Source organism: Macrotis lagotis, chromosome 1, assembly GCF_037893015.1.
Source record: "Macrotis lagotis isolate mMagLag1 chromosome 1, bilby.v1.9.chrom.fasta, whole genome shotgun sequence".
NCBI lineage: Eukaryota > Metazoa > Chordata > Mammalia > Peramelemorphia > Peramelidae > Macrotis > Macrotis lagotis.
The window spans coordinates 707,972,427-707,994,590 of NC_133658.1; the positions used below are offsets into that span (position 1 = coordinate 707,972,427).

The following is a 22,164-nucleotide window of genomic DNA, read 5'->3' on the forward strand; positions in this document are numbered from 1 at the left end:
AGGTAATCATCACATTGCTGCTTAACAGGAAGCTATCAATGAATATTATTAATGCTTTAATGTTTAAAAAATGTTTGATTTTCATTTTCTCATTTGAACTTCACAATAATTATGTAGGATGGATGCTATTATCCATTTTGATGGATGAGAAAACAGAAGTTCAGAGAAGGTAATAGCTTATCCAGAGATGACTAGTTAAGAGGATTCAAACACAGGTCTTCCTAAGTCCAAAGTTCTATCATATGATGCTACCTGGATCTGACATGGTCAATCACGGGGACCAGTAGTAATTGAGTTCTTAAGGCAGAGAGAGTTAGTTACCCAAAGCTCAACAGATTGAAATATTGAACCAGTTCTCAAAGAACTTTCCCTTCCCACAACGTGTCTATAATCCTCATTTTTCAAGATAAGACTTTGCTAAGACTGCAAAAATTGAAGGTAGTTAGGAACCTATTTCACTTGCTGACTTTTCAATATCTGTTACACTATTACATCATTGTGATTTTAGGATCTTAAATTTACTTCCTTCACCATCCCCAGAGGAGAAAACAATCATAAAATGCATTAAGTCAAATTTTTATTTATAATTCATTACAAAATATAATCATTAGCTTAACTGAGATTATATGCATCATTACATGAAAACAGTTATTAAGCCTGGAACTCTTCTAAGCAATAAAAAAAACATGGATGTTCAAAGATATTATATCCTAGAAATACACGTTTGCTAACAGAAAAATTAGTAATAATTAATAAATTCATTTGGAAATATAAAAGTAAGTCTGGACTCCAACTGGTTAAATTGTTCATTATTTTTTCCTGATTTTGTCTTAACTTGGTCATACTACAACAGCATATACAGTATTTTCATCTAAACTCAAAATGAGGTAAATGAGGTAGTCGGGCTGTGAGGAATTTTACACCCCCTGGGGTTTCACAAAATCAGAATTAGGATTAACTATTTTAAACTATGTTTGGAGAAAAGAAGACTTTCAAAAAGATGGTTTCTGTAGTACTGTCATGTGATTTTTTTTCTCTTTTTAAATAAATATGCAAAGCAACAGATGTGGGTCAATGTAGAAGAGGGAATATTTGTTACTAGCTCTCTGGATTTTTAACCTAATTAGAAAATACAACTAATAGAAAAGGGAGACAGCTTAAATTCAATATTTGGGACCTCCTCCCTCCTATCCTCAACTTTTCACCTTCCTGAGTATACCTTCTGTGATTGGATATTAAAATCCCTTAACTCTATACCATAATCAGAGGTAGACCTTTGCAAGAAACTAGTCATTGTGATGTGAGTCCAAACTCCCAAAATGATACCACTACATTACAAAAAAAAAAATTAATCCTTAATTTAACCTAAAGTTAGATTTTAAGGGAAGTCATGGTAACCAAAACTTCAAGATATTCCTGTAAAAAGAAAAATATTTCATTCAAGTTTTCAAAGAAATTCAAACACTTGGCAACTGGTCCTTCCAGAAACAACCCCATCAGGACTTTAGTTTACAAGAAGTTAATCAAGTCATATAAAATAGATGACAAAGAACCTTGAACCAAACTCCTCTCCTCTCCCTCAAACCTAATCCACCAAAAGAAGTATTCAGCAAAATCAAGTCTTTATTAATAGTAAAGATTCATTCCAATATATAAAAATTCATTTTTAAAAGAGGAAGAAAAATAGCCCAGGGCATATATGAGATATTTTATTATGTCAGATAAAGAAAAAGAATTAATACCTCCAAAATAAGTCTAATCCAGAAAACATAAATTTTGACCATGGGAAGGGGTGGGAGGAAGGCTTTTGACCATGGGAAAGGGGTGGGAGGGAGGCTAGGGGAGGGTACCAGAACTACTCAAGTAGGGTAGGGAGGTTACATAAAGGAAGAGAATGGGTATGCTAAGGAAAGGGGAAAGGTACTGAATGAAGAAGCCTGGCCTAGGGTAAAGTGTGTTTCAAATCTTGGAAAAACTCCTTTTCTCTAGCAAGTAAGGACTAGGATGCTGGTAACTTCATCATCTTCAATTCCAGCATATCAAACCCTCCCCCACAGGCTCCCTTTTAAAAAAAGGTAAACTTTAACTCCCTGCTACTTAGCAAAGTGCCTGGGTCTTAGTAAGCCTTAAGTAATGCTTAGTTATTGATTAGAAAATAAAATCTGTGTAAGAAATAACAAAATTAGGAAAGAATGAGAAAAAAGGATGGAAATTGACTCAGGACCAGTTAAACCACAGTACTAATTATGCTACTCAGATCTCTCCACCAAAATAGATGCAGATACTAAGAGGGGAAAAAAGCATTATTTATTTGTTTGTTTGTTTATTTGTTTGTTTATTATAGTATTAAAAACAAAAAGACCTAAATACAAACCCAATGAGAAACTATTATGAATAAACTTCATTCCAAGTTCCAATCAAAATCATCTGACTAGTTTGAAATAAATAAGCTTTTTCCTTGTTTTAAAAATGAGTAAAAGTTGAAGACAGCTAAGCAGTGGAACCATGGAGTACGGGGTCTTGAATTTTGGGGAAGGGTCAAACTCTGGAGTGGAAAAGGATGTAGAAAGAAGGGACGTGAAAAGCCAGAAATACCACAGACTGTAATTTTGCTTCCTCTTAACCCTATTTACCTTTTATTGAGTTAGTATAGAGGCTATTTTGTCTGGTGGCTATAAATGTAAGAAAGTTTTGCTCTCTGTGATCTATGAAGTCAATTTTCTTTCCCCCCTCATTCCAAAAAGGTAAAACTTAGGTACAAAAGAACTTTAGGAATTTGTTGGTATTTGTAGGTAATTTAGGAATTACCAGGTATCATAATTAAGAGAAAGGATCTATCACCTAGGTTCCAATTAAAGAAGAAACAGGCAATTCTTAATTTTCTGAACTTAACTAGGACAGAATCCTTCATTTTTTCTTTCTCCCTTAAAATAATAATTTCAGTTAAAAAAAACTTCAGTTCTTTTATTTACTCAGCAAACATGATGTTTCCCATAGACTTCTCCCAATGCTATATTACCCTTCCAAATGACATACCTCAAAATTCACCTAGCTCTCCTTCAAATGGGGACAAGAGGCATGTAACCTGTAACAGGGAAGAGAAACTCCTACAGCAGGCATTGTTTACCCCAAGTTTCACCAACTTAAATAGAAAAATAAAAAAACTCTATAACTGCATTTTTATATAACTAATTTCCTTTGTAATCCTATGTCTTTATTTTGTTTGCTTAAAAACTTTATTCTGAGAAGGGCATCACCAGACTGCCAAAGAGATTGATTCATGACCCAAAAAAGGTTAAAAACTCCAGACCTAAAGCTTCCGGGCATCTATATCAAGGAAGACACTGAGTAGCAGGGCATCTGTGATGTGGAGAGGGAGAGTTTTCAGCAATCAACTGACTAGAAAGTGGTGATGTAGGGAAAGTGGGGAAGAGGAAGGAGAACAAGTCCAAAGGAAAGCAATTACCAGGAAGGGCAATTTCCAATTAACTTTTTTTTTAAGTTTTTGCAAGGCAATGGGGTTAAGTGGCTTGCCCAAGGCCACACAGCTAAGTAATTATTAAGTGTCCTAAGCCGGATTTGAACTCAAGTACTCATGACTCCAGGGCCGGTGCTTTAATCCACTACAGCACCTAGCTGCCCCTCAAGTTGTTGTAGAAATTCTTAATTTTTTTTAGACTGACCAAACTCAAGATCCTAAGCCAACCCAAATAGTAAATATTTACCAGTTTCCTCTGAAATCATGGGACTTATAAATAGAAAGCCTCAGAGATCATCCGAATCAACCTATTTACATTCATTTCAAAAATGGGGAAAATTAAGGCACATGAGCCTTAAAGAGTCACATAGGACCTAGCTGGAAGCACTTAACACCTATGCCTCCATTTCCTAGGTCTAAAATGAGACTTACTAGCCTCTAAAGACCCTTCTAGCTCTAAATCAAGGCTTCAATGATTTAATGCCCAACTATACCACAGATACTGTATTTGCAATTTTATCCTTTGGGTCACCATTTCTCTATCAAAAAGGTTCTCCATCTCTGGATAGATGCAATTTATTTAAAATTGTATATGAAACCCTCACTACCTTATTCCCAGAATTACACAACGCAATTTGACGGGAAGAGGGAATCTAAGGTGTACATACACTAAATTAACCTGGAAGCTCAAGACTTAGAATTCCTGGATGATGATGGGTTTTGAATTTGAAGGGAAAAAAAACTGGCAACCACAGTTCAAAACCATTAGCATGAAAGCTGAATTTGATATTTCAACCCATTCCAAGCTACAGTCTGAGTTTCACTGGTACCTTTTTAAATATCTAGCAACAAAAGATGCTTTGTTTTATCCGGAAAATATGGAGCTGCTTTTGATTATTCCATGTTGCTTTGCCCATTTTCTGTGGCTGTGGACCATTATTTAAGAATTTAGTGCAATGACTGTCTTGCTGAGCCAGGGATATTTGGTAGGATGCTGTAAACTGACTCTAAAAATGTCTCCTAAGCAACAAAACAAGCAGAAATAATTTAATCTAAAGGGTATTGAACTTCCCTTTTATCAGAGCTTTTAAAAAAATGTTCTGAAAACATTAGGAAAATATGGAGGGAGGAGAAAGGAGAGGAGGAGCCAAGGTCAGGTTAGAATACAAGTGCAACCTAATTTAGATTTTATTAAATCAATTCTTTTTAACACTCCAGCGTGTAGCATATGTCCAACCATTATGCCTCCATTTTGAAGAATACTTCTCATACTAATTGCCTCTCTTCTTTGAATATCTCCTTCCTGAAGTTCTTGCTTATCCTAAATACTCTTCTCCTTATTCAGTTTCTTCACTACATGTCCATGCTCACAACTCACCTGTACTTTCAGTAAGAATCCTACCTTCATTAATCTACATACTTATGCAATATCACATCATATTGTTTTATTCCACTTATTTATTTCTTCCTTTCATTGTACTGGGAAGAAAATACTACAAGAAAAAATAAGAAAAACATCGATCCACTTTTGTCATAGTAATCTATAAAATAAGTGAATGAGGGTTATAAAAATTATCTCTTATGTATCTCTCTTAATCCTAATCCCTCATACTGAAAATAATCCGTAAACATGTTTATCAAAAACATGTATGTACAAATGCTAACCCAACTATTCACCACTGAGGGGAAGGGGATGGGAAGGGAGGGTGGAAAGAAGTTTTATAACTTAAAACTATATATGTGCATATGGATGAAAATTAATTAATATTTTTGGGAAAGTGAATGAGGGACAGCTAGGTGGCACAGTAGAGCACTGGCCCTGGAGTCAGGAGGACCTGAGTTCAAATCCAACTTCAGACACTTAAATAGATGTGACCCTACTTTGGCAAAGTAGGCTCAACATTCATCTAAGGGTTCAGAATTATTACTTTAACAATATGCATCTATATTTTGGCAATAATCTTTCTGTAGTTGAATCTTACATTTGATTAGGGATAAACGCCATATCTCCACTGTAAAGAAATTTAAATGAAAACACTTAAGTTGAGACTTAGGCATCTTCTCATTTCTTACCTGGTTACACTCATCTTGAACTTCTTTAACTTCTCTGGCTGCATTCATGTTGGATTTCTTGACTTCTCTCCAATGTCCCTGAGCTAAGCAACTCTTCCCCACTCCCCTTTAGTTTTCCTTAGTGTGTAGCTTTCCCTTAGACTATAAGCTCCTTGAGGACAAAGATTGTCTTTTTTTCATATTCGTATGAATATACACAATTATCTGAAACATAATTGGCACTTTCTAGATGTTTATTGTTTCTTAACATTAGTTTCATGCTTCAGGGGATTCTAAAATAGAATATGTACTTTTTTCAATACAATTCAGTAAACATGCATTATTCTTATTAGTTATATTCCATTTTTAAATTTTTTTAAATTCAACTTGATCCATTCAAACCAGATTTTTAAATAACTGATAATAATAAACACCTTGCTGAGTGAAACTTCAACATCTACTTAGCAATTTAAAACAGCAGTTCTCAAAGTAGCCAAGAACCCCTGGGAGTATTCTAAAGACCCTTTTCAAGGGCTCCAAAAGATGAAAATTATTTTCATAATACTGAGATGTTTTAATTTCTAATACAGTAAATATTGATAGAAATAATCCATGTAAACAAAAATTCTTTGAAGAGTTCTCAGTTTTTAAGAGTAAAAAGACCTAAGATCAAAAACTCTGACAACCACAGCATCACAGTATTGGTGACAGTAACCAGAAAATTCATGAAGGCATTGATAAAAAGAACAATGAATCTTGCCAACAAGTCCACCCTCCACTAGCTCAATTTAAGGAGAATAAAGGTTAAAATTAAAAAGTAGCAAAAGTTACAAGAATAGTTTTAACAATGGGAGGAAAAAGGGGAGATCATGCCATGTCAACTTCAACAAGGTCAAAAAAGGTTATAATTCAGATTATTTTATTTTTAAAATCCTGTAACAGAGTAATCATGGTAACACAGAACATGTAATTTTAGGAGATGAAAGATGGAAGTTTTCTGAAAGCAAATGAGCTATAAATAATGTGATGGACTCTGGACAATAGGGAATATTATTCAATTCAACGAAGTTGTATTAACTCCAGTGTCTTTGCCAAGAAAATCCCAATGATGTCACAAAGAGTAGAATATAACTGAAAAAAATGACTAAACATGAACATAAGGTTCTCAAGGAACTTACAATCTAATGTGAGAGTAAGAAGAGGACAAATAGGTATTATCATGATGAGCAGCACTAAGAGACAGTTAGATGGCTCAAAGGATAGTGCGCTGGGCCTAAAGTCAGAAAAAACAGAGTTCAAATCCAGTCTCAGACACTTACTAGCTGTGTAACCCAGGACAAGTCATTTAATCTCTGTTTGCCTTAATTCATTGGCGAAGGAATGACAAATCACTCAAATATCTTTGAAAAGAAAACCATCTAGGTGGTGTAGTGGATGAAGCACCAGCCCTGGAGTCAGGAGTACCTGGGTTCAAATATGGTCTCAGACACTTAATAATTACCTAGCTGTGTGGTCTTGGGCAAGCCACTTAACCCCATTTGCCTTGCAAAAACCTAAAAAAAAAAACCATGGACAATTCTGGTGTGCTATGGTCTAGGGGGTCATAAAGACATGGTCAGCACTGAACTACTGAACATCAAGGTCTCTAGACCACTAGGCTCAAATTCAGGAAGACATAGATTCAAGTTCCTCCCTCTGATAAGAAACACAAGTGAGTTGCAGGGAAGTCTGCACTGGTAGAGAGTTTCCTCATACTAAAGATATCAAAGGTCCAAATCCTCTTTTTATTCATACAAGGTAAAATGAATCTTAAAAAAGCACTATATTTGAGTGGAGATTTGGGTGGTAACAATTGCATGCCACAGACTCTTCTAGACAGGTTTTTGGTTATCTCTAGCTCTGTAACAATTCTTCTTTTCTTTTTTTTTAAAGGTTTTTTGCAAAGCAAATGGAGTTAAGTGGCTTGCCCAAGGCCACACAGCTAGGTAATTATTAAGTGTCTGAGACCAGATTTGAACCCAGGTACTCCTGACTCCAGGGCAGGTGCGGTGTTTTATCCACTAGCCACCTAGCCGCCCCCTGTAACAATTCTTTATATTACTAGTGATCAGTATCTTCTATTTACTCATACTGCTAATTAATTCATGTATTGGAGCTTCATTGAGGACTAGTCTTCACCTCTTGCAATATTTTTGGATGAAATAGCTGGTCCATCCTGGTTACCACTTGGCAGAACATCACTGTCTAGGGTGTGTCCACCCTAAGAACACTGCCCCAGTCCCTCCCCTCCTAATCCAGATCTTTGAAGCACAGAATGCTTCACCTTCAGCACTCTCTATGGCAGGTGTGTTCAATCCTTAGGCTATGGGCCCCCAACTGACCCTTAAAGCCCATTCATGCAGATCATGTCACATAACTAGAAAATGAAAGAAGAAATGAGCCCCATGCACTAATATCCAGACAGCTTAATCTTCAACTAATATGGCTCATCTTTTTCACATAACTAATATTGTGCAGTTTTTTGGAGTTTTTGTTTTTTTACAAGAGATATGCAAATAGGAATTAGGATCTTTATTTTAAAACATTATAAGATTCATTGTAATAATAATAGATAATTTTTATTGTAGGCAGCATTAACTGCTATTTTGTCATGGGACTTTGAGATTAGATTTCAAGATTTCAGAAAACACTAAAAACATTTCAGTATATTTGCTACTCCATTCTCAGTTGACATCAACATGTTACCTTCAAACTTGCAAACAGAGCTTCAATCACATGTGCAGTTTCAAGAAAAAATGTCTTTAGTGGATGTTTATAAATTGTACCTGCCTAAAGAAAAATAGCTGGCATTTCACAAACATGCCCTTGTTCATGATATATCTTTTGGGGAGTACATATATTTGGGAACAATTTTTCCCCATATGAAACATACAAAAATCAAAAACAAAAACAAAATTTCAGATGAGCATCTTGAAAATATTCTTTGCATCATACAACCTCTATCAAACCAGATATACACCAGTATCTTAAAAGCAGACTCAGTATTCAAAGTAAAAACGGAATGTTCTTATTTTTACGTAAAACGTAAATGTTTTATTATATTTTATCATTCTTTATTAAATTAATACATTTTATTATTATACTCATTGGTAACATGTTACATGCTAGCCAAAACTAATATTAAATTCTATATTCAGGCCTTAAATAAGTTTTTGTTGGGTGATACAACCCAGAAGAGCTAAAAAGATTAGACACCAAGGCTCTATGACATTTCAGGAAAAATAATAAGTTAACGGTCTTGCCTGGAGTATCTCATTCTGGTCACTACTATTCCCAGTCACATTATCAGCATCCTCCTACTCTGGGATTTTCTCATGGGAACCTTACACTCTTGGAGCATATTAATATGGAACCTTGCAGGATCTAGGTATCTCAGTTTCATCTCTGGTCTCGCTTGGAAGCGTTTGCCTTCTTTTCCTGTACTAGTGTTGGCTTTCCCAGTAGACCCCCCCCCTTTCCTATTACTTGTGGCCTTCTCTGACTCTGTGCACTCAGTGTGAGAAAAGTCATTTATTATAGACTTTCTTGATTACTATTTGGTCTAATGCATTTTTTTAGGATTTTGTTGGAGTAGGTGTATGGGAAGTTGCTGTGTTTATTTCCTCAGGTAGATATCTTAGCCAGAAACTCATAGGCTAGCTATGCAGAGACTATTTGAGCATAGCTCAATCTTTTTCTAACCAATGAGAAAGTATCTCTTTCCACCAAGAGAGAACTTAAAATCTTGTAAAGATGTAACAAAGTGAAAATTCTTCTTTGCTTTCAAGAGTTCATCTTGTTTTCTCTTTTACCTGGCCTTTCATCAAATGGGATTTGGGGGTCAGCAGTGGGGGGAGATGTGAAACTCAATGGGAGGTACAAAACAACTCCCCAGAGTACATTAACAATAGGAACTGTCCAAAAGTAGAATGGATTACCATAGGATACGATATATGAGTTCCCTGTCACTAGAAAACTTCAAGAGGGTGCTGGATAATCTCCTATCCATTTAGGCTTCATGACCTGTGAGAGCCAACCCTTTAGATTCCTTTAGAAAATAAAAATATACAGTAAATCAACAATTTAGATCATTGAGAAAGTAATGATGTAATCAATGCAATTCTCTGTAGGTCTCTCAAAAAAAATTTAAAAACTAGCTGTTCAAGACTAGTTTAGGTCAAGGTCTTACACAAAAGTGGGACATTAAAAAAGAGCAAAAACAGATGACCTCTCTCAAACCCTTAGAGCACAACAACATAATATTGATTCTTAATATTGATTCTTGCCTCCCTTCAACCTGATACAAAGTCAAAAGAATTATTAACATTCAATTCACATTGATGGAATAGCAAAGGAAAAGCACAACCCAAATACATTTATCCTCAAGCAATTTGATGTTTTTAATACATTATTACAGTATTCTCTATTGCATCTAGTTTTGTGTGTCCAAAGGCAAACCCGTTCCACTCAACTAATCATGAACTTTTCTAATGAAATGCATTCAAGAAACCACAAAAATATTTTCAAAGAAGCAGAGAAAAATAAAGAATTATAAAGTTTCACATTCAGTTTTAAACAGTTGGAAACCTTATGATAAGGAACTTCTGAAAAATAATTACTACAAAAGCACCAATTCAAATTTCAGAAGTAGATAAAGGGTTTTTTCTCCTTATGGTTTACAAGCAGTTCACTATTCATATGAAATAATAATAGTGAGTTTAATGTTTACATAACAACCTAAGGTTTGCAAAGAATCTTACATATATTATCTCATTTGGTCCATACAATGGCATAAGGTAAGAATTCTTATCTCCATTTAACAGATGAGGAAGCTAAAGCAGAGTATTTAAATGGCTTGCCCAGATCCATCAATCAACAAACTTTCATTAAATGTTTAATATATATATATATATATATATCTCCATATCCCAGGAAGTGTGCTAAGCACAAGAAATGCAGAGGTAAAGATAGTCCCCTGCTTTCAAAGAGTTGCACAGTCTAATTAAGGAAGATAAGATGAAAACAACTATTTATGAACAAGAGTTATATAGATATCGTTATTTTCATCTTATCTTTGAAGGATTATGAAGAGTAAGACAACTGAAAATAACAACAATATAGATACAGATCAAATAAATTGTAAATAATCAAAAAAAGGGAAGGAACCAGAATTAAAGGGAGGGCATAAGTTATATAAAAAGACTGCAAGATTGGGTGAGGAGGCAGGTTAAAAAGACTTCAAAGGGCAAATACAAGATTTTATATTTATTCATGAAGGGGATAGAAAAATCATAGAATTTATTGACTAGAGAGGAGTAAGGTGATCAAAAATACACTTGAGGGATTCAGGAAGATCATTTTGACAGCTGAGTGGAAGACAGATTGGAGTGAGGAGAGATTGGAGCAGACAGACCAACCAGAAGACCACTGCAAGGATCCAGGAATGAGATGATAAAGGTCTATCCCAATTGGAGTGGTGGCAATGTTGGAGAGAAAGAAGCATATACTGGACATGTTATGAAAGTAGACAGTTTTGGACAACAGCTTAGATGGGATTTGGGAAGGGGGAAAGAGGAGAAATTGAAGATGACACCTGGGTTATGAACCTGAGTGACTTGGGTCACATAGCTAATAGGTATTCGAGGCAGATAGTGTCAAGTATCTGAGGTCATATTTGAATTCAGGGCCTCAGACTTATGGCCCTGTGCCACCTAGTTGCCTCTAGAATTATATATTTCTATATTTTCTGGGATATCCCTTATCCAAGTATACACATTTTTAGTAGGATAATCATACTAATTTATGTACAAAAATTATGTTTCATCAACTCACTGATTACCATTTAATATGGTTTCCATTGAAGAGGCTCAAGATCCAATTGTCCAAATTCAAAAGGACTTGTGATGGAAAATACCATCCACAACCAGAGGAAAAACATTTATGGAGTCTGAATGCAGATCAAGGCATATTATTTTCCATTTTTAAATTTTATTTTATGTTCTTTTTTTCCTCTCATGGTTTTTTCCTCCTTTTGTTCTCATTCTTCTTTCACAACATGAGTAATATGGAAATATGTTTAACATAGTTATACATATATTAGATTGCTCTCTGTCAAGGGGGGAAGAAAAATATGGAACTCAAAATCTTACCAAAAAAATGAATGTTGAACATTATCTGTGTATATAGTTGGAAAATTTATAAATAAATTTATATTTTAAAAAAGATCTAACTTTTCAAATTCAAAGTTTTCCCAAAGATGTATTTTCTATCATTACTTCTCCATAAAAGCTAAATTATAACTTCTTTGTTTCTAAATTATAAAAAACAGGTCCTAAGTTTTTTTAAAAAGCCATATATTCTGTCCTCATATTTTATAAGAAATATTCCCTTAAGCTTCCTAAATTGGTTTATATTAGTGGAAAACTGCAGTGTGGAAATTATTACAAAGAATTAACAAAAAGCAGCAAAATTCTCTTATGGGACCAGCTTAAAAGGAGAAAAAATCCAAAAGCATATGCTTTGAAATGGGAAATGTTTCATACTCAAAATATTCCCATTGTCTGCCTAGTCTGAAAGCCTTATTACCAGTTACTAGTTACTTCCGGAAGAAACAGTCTAGTTCTAGTAGAAAAGGGTAAAAACAGAAGGAGTAATGGGTCTGCTTTAAAAGAATTTACAGACTACAGTTTTGGCTGAAACTAAAACAAACAAACAAACAAAAAAGGGGTATGCATAGTGACCCCAGAATCAGTGGGGTCTGTGCGAAACTGCCCGAGGCCACAGTCCTAGTGAAGCCAGGGACTTAATTTGTCTAGGCTAGTTTCAAAGTTTCAAAGGCTTCTAAGAGGCAATCAAGCAAGTTCCCAGGATGGGTGGAGTAAACCAAAACTGGGATTGATTTATTTAAACAGAGCTTGGAGAACTAATGAGAAAGAAGCTTCAGTCTAGCCCCAGGAGAGGGGAAGAAGTGTCCAATGAGCCCAGTGTTTATGTGGGAGAGGTTAGGGGGGTTGGGGGGGGGGGGGGAGATTCTGTATTAGGCTTCTTGTCAAACTAACAACTGTCATTAGTTCCTGGTAGGCGGTAGAGGTTAAAGAGACAAGCTCTGTCCTGTTATTATAAAAAGAATTTGTTTTTAAGTTTATTCTAAAATTAAGAGATTTATAATGAACTCCTTTTTTTCAAAATCTGCTATAATTTTAATACACAGTTCAGGTTCCATCAATATGATTTAGGAACTAATTTAGTAAATACCTAAAAGAACCACAAAGTTTAAAAAAAAGTGAATTTATTTTTTTGCCACAATGATAATAACTTTCTAGTGAAGAAAAGTTTAATGATAATTATAATCAACACTTGCATGCACTTTAAGATTTCTAAAGCTCTATGTCTGTGTGTATATATAAATACATTCTATGTGTGCATCTGTGTATATACTTTATATACATGGGGCTGCTAGGAGGTGCAGTGGCTCAAACACCAGCCCTAGAGTCAGGAGGACCCAAATTCAAGTTTCAAATTTGATGTCAGTCACTTGACAGTTGATATTTACCAGCTGTGAGACCCTGAGCAAGTCACTTAACCCTGATTGCCTCGCATCCAGGACCATCTCCAGTCATACTGATCCATGTCTGGGCCTCCAGAGGAGAAAATGAAGCTGTTACTTAATATAGACCCACCTCCTTCTCCTTCAAATCCAAATCACATGCATGTCACAGCACCACCTCCCTGATATGGTCTTCTTTGAGAATGAAGGACAAATAACAACATACATGTTTTATGTAGCTCTACATGAACATGTGTATATTTATATACATATATCATGTTATTTAATTCTCATAAAAATTTTGTAAAGTAGAAACTATTATCATCTAAAAGAACATAAGCTATTTTTGTCTTTAGACCTCCAACACTCAGAATAGAATAGTGCCCCCCCCACATTGCAAACTCTTAAAGTGAGTGCTGATTATTATTCTCCTTTTATTGATCAGGAAAGTGAGGCTCAGAGTCTCAGGAAATATGAATTCTGCAAAGTTACAGTTATTAAAAGTACTGCCTGAGTCCTGAGTTCTGAACTCAATCCACTTTAATGAAAATGAATGGCCATACAAAGTTCTCCTAAATCCAAGACCATTTGGCTTCTGTGTTTGGAATATGTCCAAATTACTTTTAGTGTTAAATGTACATTACCATATTGATTATACATATTGAAATTATAAACCCAAATTCATAAAACCTATAATGGATGTATCTTCTAGGCTTTATGTCTTTTTTGCCATAATTTCAGTTACAACTCAGTTAACCAGAAGGATCATATTAAGCTCAATATTTTCCAACTACTCAGACTTTATGAGAGGTTCACTCATACCATACTAGAGACAGTTACATGCCTTGAAATCAGGAATATCTACATTGAAATTCATCTTCAGATCCTTAATAGCTGTGTGGACCCTGAGCAAACCACTTTACCTATCTGCCTCAGTTTCCTCAGTTGTGAAATGGTGATTATAACAGTATCTACCTTGAGGGGTCTGTGTGAAGGTCCAATGAGATACTTGTAAAGTGTCCACACAGTGAAGGACATAAATACTTTTCCTTTCCCCTTCCCCTTTACCGGTAAATGAATTACATATTTTAGGAACATAGTAGGTATTCCCTAGGCAAGGGAAATACACTATAAAAATTCTATAGATCATCAAAATGACTTTAAAATAAGCTGCCAGAGTGGTGAGTCACATTTTTTTTTTCATTTTGGCATTCCTGACCTTGAAAGTCATTAAAGTAACAGAGCATATATGGATATTTGGACACAATTCTATAGTAGGAATGAAATTCAAGACAAATTAAGTAGTTCTCATTACAAGAAGAACTAGTGACCCAGCATTTAAGTGCTTCTGCACCTGCTCTGGCAAAACTTGATCCTCCAAAGGAACATGGTGACTGCTTCTCAGCCAACATTTGCTGAAATATAAAAAAAAAAATCTGTTCACACAAGGGAATGAGAAGTTTCTTTCTAGAAACTATATTTTAAGACACATATGGTCATGGAGCTCTGTAATCTAGGTAAGTAAGCTAGTGGGACTTTTAAAAATTATTCTATGTCGGTTCTCTCGAGGAAGAATTAGGATTTGGGTACATTTACTCCATACTCCATTTTCAAAGAAGTCACTTCTTGCATTGGACCGAGAAATGCCTTCTGAGCTCAATAAAGCATGTACTCCTGGGAGTTTCTCGACTGAGAAATGCATCTAACTCTGAGCGCTCTTAAATATATGGGCCTTGCTCTGGGGTCTTTCAACAAGCATCAATTCAGAGCCACCCAATCCAATCACTGTGCTGAAAGACATGAATCCTAAGAATGAGACTATCTTTGCTCTGTAAGAGTTTCCATTCATTTGGGGAGATATAAATATATAGTATGTAAATATAGACAGAACACAGCCTTCTTAAGGAAATGAAGGCAGCAGCTCTTAGGGGGTCAAATAAATCTAATCTATAGGATCAGAGATGCAGATGACTCTTAAAACCAAAATTACTGGAGAGGGAGAGACCTGGAATATTAATTGTTCAGTATATGGTATACAGCATACAGCTGGAGAAGGAAATGGCAAACCATTCCAATATCTTTGTCAAGAATGGCAAAATGGAGTCATGAAGAGTCAGACATACTGATACGACTCAACAATAACAACAAAAATTGCACAGTGGATAGAATGCTGGGCCTGGAAGTCTCATCTTCGTGAGTTCAAATCTGGCCTCAGACACTTACCAATTATGTGAGCCTGGGCAAGTCATTTACCCTATTTGCCTCGGTTTCCTCATCAATAAAATGAGCTGGAGAAGGAAATGGTAAAATCATCCTAGTATTTTTACCAAGAAAATCCCAAATGGGGTCACAAAGAGTCAGACATTACTGAAACGACTCAACAAAGACAACAAAATAGGGCATCACTAAATTAACTGGAGATAGAGAGGCTGAGACAAGACACAGAGAAACAGAGACTCCTCACACACATACCTGACTCTTTCTTGCTTCCCTTTCCACCTTCTCGACTCTTCTTCAACACAGCTTTTAACATCTTTAATAGACTTTTTTGCTCCCTGAAGAGAAAAGGGAGAGAAGAGACAAGGAAGGGGGAGAGGGGAGGTATATGTTAGAATGTAACTTGAACATTGTCTTTAAACAGATATTTCTTTTGTCAAACAGAATACTCAGAGGTCATTAAATATAAAATATGTTGGGCTTTACATTAATTTTTCCATGAATAAGTTAAGCAGCAAGTCAAATGCTAAAACAACAAAGAATGTTTTAATATTTGAATAAAATGATTAGACGCTCTCTATCTCATTATAAAGGAAAACAACGCTGGGCATTCTCAACATTCCATATGTAATTAAGGTTATGAGGCTAAACCTGGGTAAAGTTACTGTAAGATACTTTAGGACAAAAATCTTTAACTACTAACACAAGTTTATTAAAAGGGGAGAATATAGAGCACAAGAGCTACCAATGATTATTAAAAATAAAAGAATGAAACAATAAACATTAATGTATTGGTTTTGTTAAACTATGCCACCAAAAAAAATCTCCTCTTAGGAGCAAACATCTGCTAGCATTTTCAAAAGGAGTATGGTAAGAATCCATTATAGTCTAATAGAGGGTAAGGGAAGAGGGAGAAGGGGCAGGTTAACATCTTAGAAGTTCTGGGATGAATGGGGACTTCAGGTATCAAGGAAAAGATGGTCATTTTACAGATAGGGAAACAAAGTCCTAGAGAAAGGGAGTGACTTGCTTGAGGTCCTCAAGGCTACTAATGAAAATATTAGGCTTTGATTATATAGAGTAATTATGTTTTAGGAGGTAGAAGGAAAAGATGTGGACTGTGGCAGGCACCAAGCCAAACCTGTGCAATAATGAGCTGCATTTTTTAATGGGGTTCTGCTTGTAAAAACAGCAGAAAGGCCCATTCCTAAGGTGAAACCAGACACCTACTCTCTGGCAACAGACAAACAAAAGGACATTATTTCAGCATGAAGTTATCCTATTTACTCATTTCACTCCTCTCTCCTAATCCAAAAGAAATGGATGCAGATGCAGCAATGAACTAAGTGCAAATTTTCAACTACAACACTATACCTTAAAACTATGGAAAGACCAACAAACTAAAATGGCTGGTTTGTAAATTATGGGTATTACTAATAACTAACACTAACCACTAATGTACTTGATGATGATGATGATGATGATGATCAGAAACTCACATTTACTGCACTGGATAGTTTACAAAGTGGCTGCTAGCAGCAGAGTGTCAGATCTGGAGACAGTTCAAATTTGTCCTCAGATAGCTATGTGACCCTGACCAAGTACTTAACCCTATTTGCTTCAGTTTCGTCATCTATAAAATGAGCTGCAGAAGGAAATGGCAAAATATCTCTACCAAGAAAATCCCAAATGTGGTCATGAAGAGTCAGAAGCAACTGAAAAACAATAGTCTACAAAACACTTTCGTCATAACAAACCTGTGACAGAAATGGTACAAGCATAATCATTATTTTACAAATAAAGAAACTGAGACTTGGATAAAATAACTTTCCTAGTATCTGTATAGTTGATAACTGTCAAAGCTAGCATTCAAATTCAGCTCCCCTCCTGCACAACATCCAATGGTTCACTTCTACCATCATGTTACAAAAATATTTCCTTGGCACCATACTCATCATTATTTTTTAATCTAATGATAATTTTCATCTATCTCTTCCTTATTCATAGCTAAATACCAATTGTATTGTTTTTAGCCAGTTTTTCCCCCCTAAAAAGTCTCAATTCTTTAAGTATAGACAAACTACAATATGTTATGCTAGCTTAATATACAATTCAAGTACTACAAAAGATCTATTATTTCATTAGTATAAGTACTTTTGTCAATGATCAAAATTATTGTCCTCTTAAATAAATTTTATGAGATACTCAAATCACTGGCTTTGGCCAACTTTCTAATAATGAGTCTTCTCAACTTCTCTAACAGGATCCTGAAACCCCAGAAACAGTCAATTATCACACTTTTCTACTCCACTAATGCAACCTTCAATAATCCACCGTGGTTATCACCTATAACAGAAGCAATATCTACTAGGCATCTATAACCTCGACTGCTAAAGGGATGCAGTAGGAATTTGATGCTAACTGATTGGCTCTTGTCTCCTTTGAGACAGCTTCTTAGGGTAGTCCCACCCATATGGAATCAGGGTCCCTCCAATTTGTGGACCAGATACTTTTCTACTGAAATGAGGGGATCAGTCTATGGAAACTAAGTGCCACAGATTCCATTGTTACTTTGTCTTGCTCTATTAGAATTAAGTAAATTTCCTTTTACTAACTTATAAACTCTCCAATAACTTGCCATTTTATCCCAAATTTGAACTTAAACAAGGTATTGGCATAAAGCTCACCCTGAACACATCCAGTAAACAGATAACAGGCATTTATTAAGACCCGATTATGAAAATGAAAAAAATTAAATTTAAAAAATAAGACCCTATTATATACCAGACATTGTGCTAAGCATTTCAATATAAGGGGGTCAGAGGGTTATTCTCAAGGAGTTCACAGTTTAATGGAGAAGAAAACAGGTAAATAACTATGCATATACAAGATAAACAGCATCTCAGAGAGAACCTTAAAAACCTAAAACCTAGAGACTTTGTAGTTTTTGAAAATATATGCATAGGGGAACCCTAATATACAATATCTCTGCATCCTCTGTATACTCAATAAATCCTTATTGATGGACAAGACTTAAAAGTGCAGAAAAAAGGCACAAGTATGTACCTTATTAGGCCACAAGAAATGAAAAGGGGGAAGGAGGTGACAAGGGTGAGATTAACAATAATATCCCGGCATGTTTACGCCTGAAAATCCCAAATATCCTGGAAATCAGCCCAAATTCCTAAACTGGTAATGAAAATGAAAGACTTCATAAGATGGCACATACTTTATTCTAGAAGCTTTTAACTTTAAGTTGCTTCTCAACAAATCAGTGCATCCAACCCAAACTCTACAAATTCAATGTTTTCTTTTTCTCAAAAAAAATGAATGCTATAAAACACAATGTTTCCATTTCTACCTTTGCTGCCAAGAAATTTAAGCCAAATTTAGTGTCCCATTGTAGTAATCAATTCATCCATCTCAGGTGCCTGGCAATATCTAATCCTTCTACTTTCCTTTTGGATGAGCTTTTATCCTTAGTTTTATCCTTTTTTTCCCTCTACATTATTCAGTAATATGAAATTTAGTTTAAATCCTTCAGAAAATAGATGGAAGGGTGAGGGAGAGGAAATAAATTCTAGGTAAACAAAAAGCACTCAAACTCTTTTCATCTTCTCTAGCCCACTCAACAATTCATTCATTACATATCTACCATAAAAAGCAAAACTATATTAAGTACCAGAGAACTGATCTAAGATATGGTCTGTCCTCAAGGAGATTACAGTCTAGTAAAAAATAAGACAAAGGAACAGACATATAATTTAGAATTTTAAAGTTGAGTTCTTCTGAGAAAGTTGAAGCCAAATATTATGTGAGAAAAGTTTAGGAGAGGTCAAGATTCAGAAAGGTCTTAGATAAATACAGAGAAAAGACATTCAGAGCAAATTAAAGAAACAAGACAATTCTGCTACTAACTTCTAAAATTTAAATAAAAATAAATCAGATATCAGAATTTTATAGTTAATTTACAATTTTTAGTAATCATCTTTTATTTAAGGAGAGAAGGGGAGAAAGGGAAGGAGAAATGAATATATTTCAATATAATTAGTTTTCTTTGTAATTCTATGCATTTCATTCTTAAAAATCATTATTCAAGAAGGGATCTGAAGACTTCATCAATGTACCAAAGAATGTCCATGCTACATTTGCCAATTTAAGTTCAATTAAAATGACAGGCTAATATAGCCAAAGAAGCCTTCAACCATCATTACCCACTGGCCAACCAGAGAAATAGTAAATGAACAGCCTCTTCCCAGTTTAAAAGAAACTATCAGAACTTGTATTCCATGGTTAAAATTATAATTCTAACTAAGTTTTTGAGAGTCAGAACCCACATAAAGATCCAGTGAGGCAATTCTCCAGAAAAACTGTTTCACAGGGTTAGAGGGGTCTCCCCGCCAGAATGAGAAAACTTCAGCCTCCCAGTAACAGCCCCAGGGCACCTGGGAGCCATGGCTCCCCACAGCAGAAGCAGTTTACTAATCTGCACACCAGGGAGAACCAAGCACAACTTGGAAGATCAGCAGGGAGACCTCAAGAACGAGTGTGAAGCCCAGGTCCTGAGCAGGGTCGTGGCATCGGCATACTCAGCCAGCTGCAATACAGCAGCCCAGATCCAGGAAACTGAAGCAGGCCCACCACTGAGCTGGCAAGCAGGAGCCTCCAGGCAACTGGAGTGCTCAGTCTACCAAAGGTAAGTGAGTAGATGGAGACTTCTGAGGTCTGTGCTCTGTCCCTGGAATAGGACTCTGGGGCTCTGACTACATTCAGATTCTGATGGAAGTCTAGGCCCCCCATTGAACAGGGACCTCCCCACTTCAGCCCCAGGGCAGAGGGCTGGGCTTGGAGTCATTCACAGACCAGGAGAGCAGTCAGAACCTCACACACTGAGGTCCTTGTGGGGGTATGCCAATAAAATTCAAAAGCTCAGGAAGCACCCCAAAACCATACACAGGCTAGGGAAATGAGTAAGCAGAAAAAAAAAAAAGAGGAACCTGACCATTGACAAATACTTTGTCTATGATCCCAAGGAGGATCAAAATGCTCAAACTGAAGATGAGGAAGTACAAGCTTCTGCATCTAAAGACTCCAAGAAAATAGAAATCGAGAGAATTCACCCATCACCCCCTGAAAGGGATCCCAAAAGAAAAACTTCCAGAAATATTACAGTCAAATTCCAAAACTCCCAAATCAAAGAGAAAATTCTAAAACCTGCCAGAAACAGACAATTGAACTACCGAAGCTCTGTAGTCAGGATTACAGAGGACCTGGCAGCATCTACATTAAGGGCTCGTAAGGATTGGAATATGATATTCCGGAAGGAAAAAGATCTTGGTTTATGACCAAGAATCAACTACCCAGCAAAACTGAACATCCTCTTTCAGGGGAAAAGATGGACTTTCAATGAAACATGGGACTTTCAAACTTTCCTATCAAGACAACCAGAGCTGAACAAAAAGTTTGATCTCCAAGTAGAGGGATGCTGGTGAACCATAGAGGGAGTGGAAGAGAGGGACTAACTATGAGGAACCTGATGATGTATTCCTGCATGGGAAGAAGATATTGATAACTCATAATAACTTTCTCATTTATAAGAGCTGTTAGAAGGAACATATACAGACAAGGCATAGGAAGGAGCGGAATAGAATGGTATGGTGTGGTAAAGGGATGGAGTCAATGGGCTATAGGGGAAAGTACTGGGAGGAAGGAAAAGGAGATGAAGAAACAGAGATTTCACATAAGAGTCAAGAAAAAGCTTTTTCAATGGAGTGGAGGGGGTGAAGGCAAGGGGGAATGAATGAGCCTTCATTCTCATCAGAAATGGCTCAGGGAGGAAATAACATACATACTTAATAGGGTGAGGAAATCTGTCTTGCCCTGGAGAAGGATGGGAGGAAAAGGGATGGGATGAGGGGAGTAGGTGATAGAAGAGAGGGAAGATAGAGGGAGAGGGTACTCAGACACAACACACTTTTGGGCAGGGCCAGGATGAAAGGAGAGAGAGAACAGAATAAATGAGAGTGAGAAGAAATAGAGTGGAGGTACAGCTAGTAATAGCAACTGTGAGAAAAATATTGAAGCAGCTTCTCTGGTGGACTTATGATAAAGAAAGCAACTCACCCCAGAGATAGAGCCATTGAAATCTGAACACAGACTGAAATCTGAACACAGACTGAAGTATATTTCTCTCTCTCTCTCTCTTTCTGTTCTTGAGGTTTCCCCATCTTCTTGGGGAGGGGGGTATGTTTGCTCTGATAACATTCAATTTACATCAATATATGGCAGGGAAACAATGTAGAGACTGTCAGATAGCCTTCAGGGGGGGAATTGTAGAATTCAGAGCCTTGCAAAAATGATGGGTACATATTATTGCATATAATTGGAAAACAAATAAAATGTTAAAATCTTTACAAAAAAGAAAATCAAGTAAGGGAGATAGAAGAAAAATTGGGAAAAGAAATGAGAGAGATGCAGGAAAAACATGAAAACGAAGTCAGCAGCTTAGTCAAGAAAATCCAAAAAACATGCTTAAGAAAATAACATGTTAAAAACCAGCATAAGTCAAATGGATAAAACAGTTCAAAAAGTTAATGAGAAGAATGCTTTAAAAAGCAGAACTGGCCAGATAGAAAAGGAGATAAGAAAGTTCTCTGAGGAAAACAAATCCTTCACATGTATAATGGAGCTAAAGGAAGCTGATAACTTTAGGAGAAATCAAGACACAATACTTTTAACACCAAGAGAATGAAAAATTAGAAGGAAATGTGAAACATCCCATTGAAAAAACAAATGATCTGGAAAACAGATCCAGGAAAAGATAATTTAAAAA

At 35.9% G+C, this 22,164-nt stretch overlaps 1 protein-coding gene across 5 annotated transcripts in view; it reads right to left on the reverse strand.

Moving 5' to 3' along the window:
* Positions 1-22,164, reverse strand: part of TANC1 (tetratricopeptide repeat, ankyrin repeat and coiled-coil containing 1) — a 261,532-nt gene that overhangs the window by 160,447 nt on the left and 78,921 nt on the right. For 2 of the 5 annotated variants that reach the window (XM_074215910.1, XM_074215909.1), the window contains exon 2: positions 15,588-15,670. The exons of 1 other annotated variant lie outside the window; for it this stretch is intronic. In XM_074215910.1, coding sequence (XP_074072011.1) covers positions 15,588-15,648 — 61 coding nt within the window. In that variant the 5' untranslated portion in view covers positions 15,649-15,670. Of the gene's footprint in view, positions 1-15,587; positions 19,185-22,164 lie in introns of those variants that run through there. 2 more of the 5 variants (XM_074215911.1, XM_074215913.1) reach the window with 1 other exon arrangement.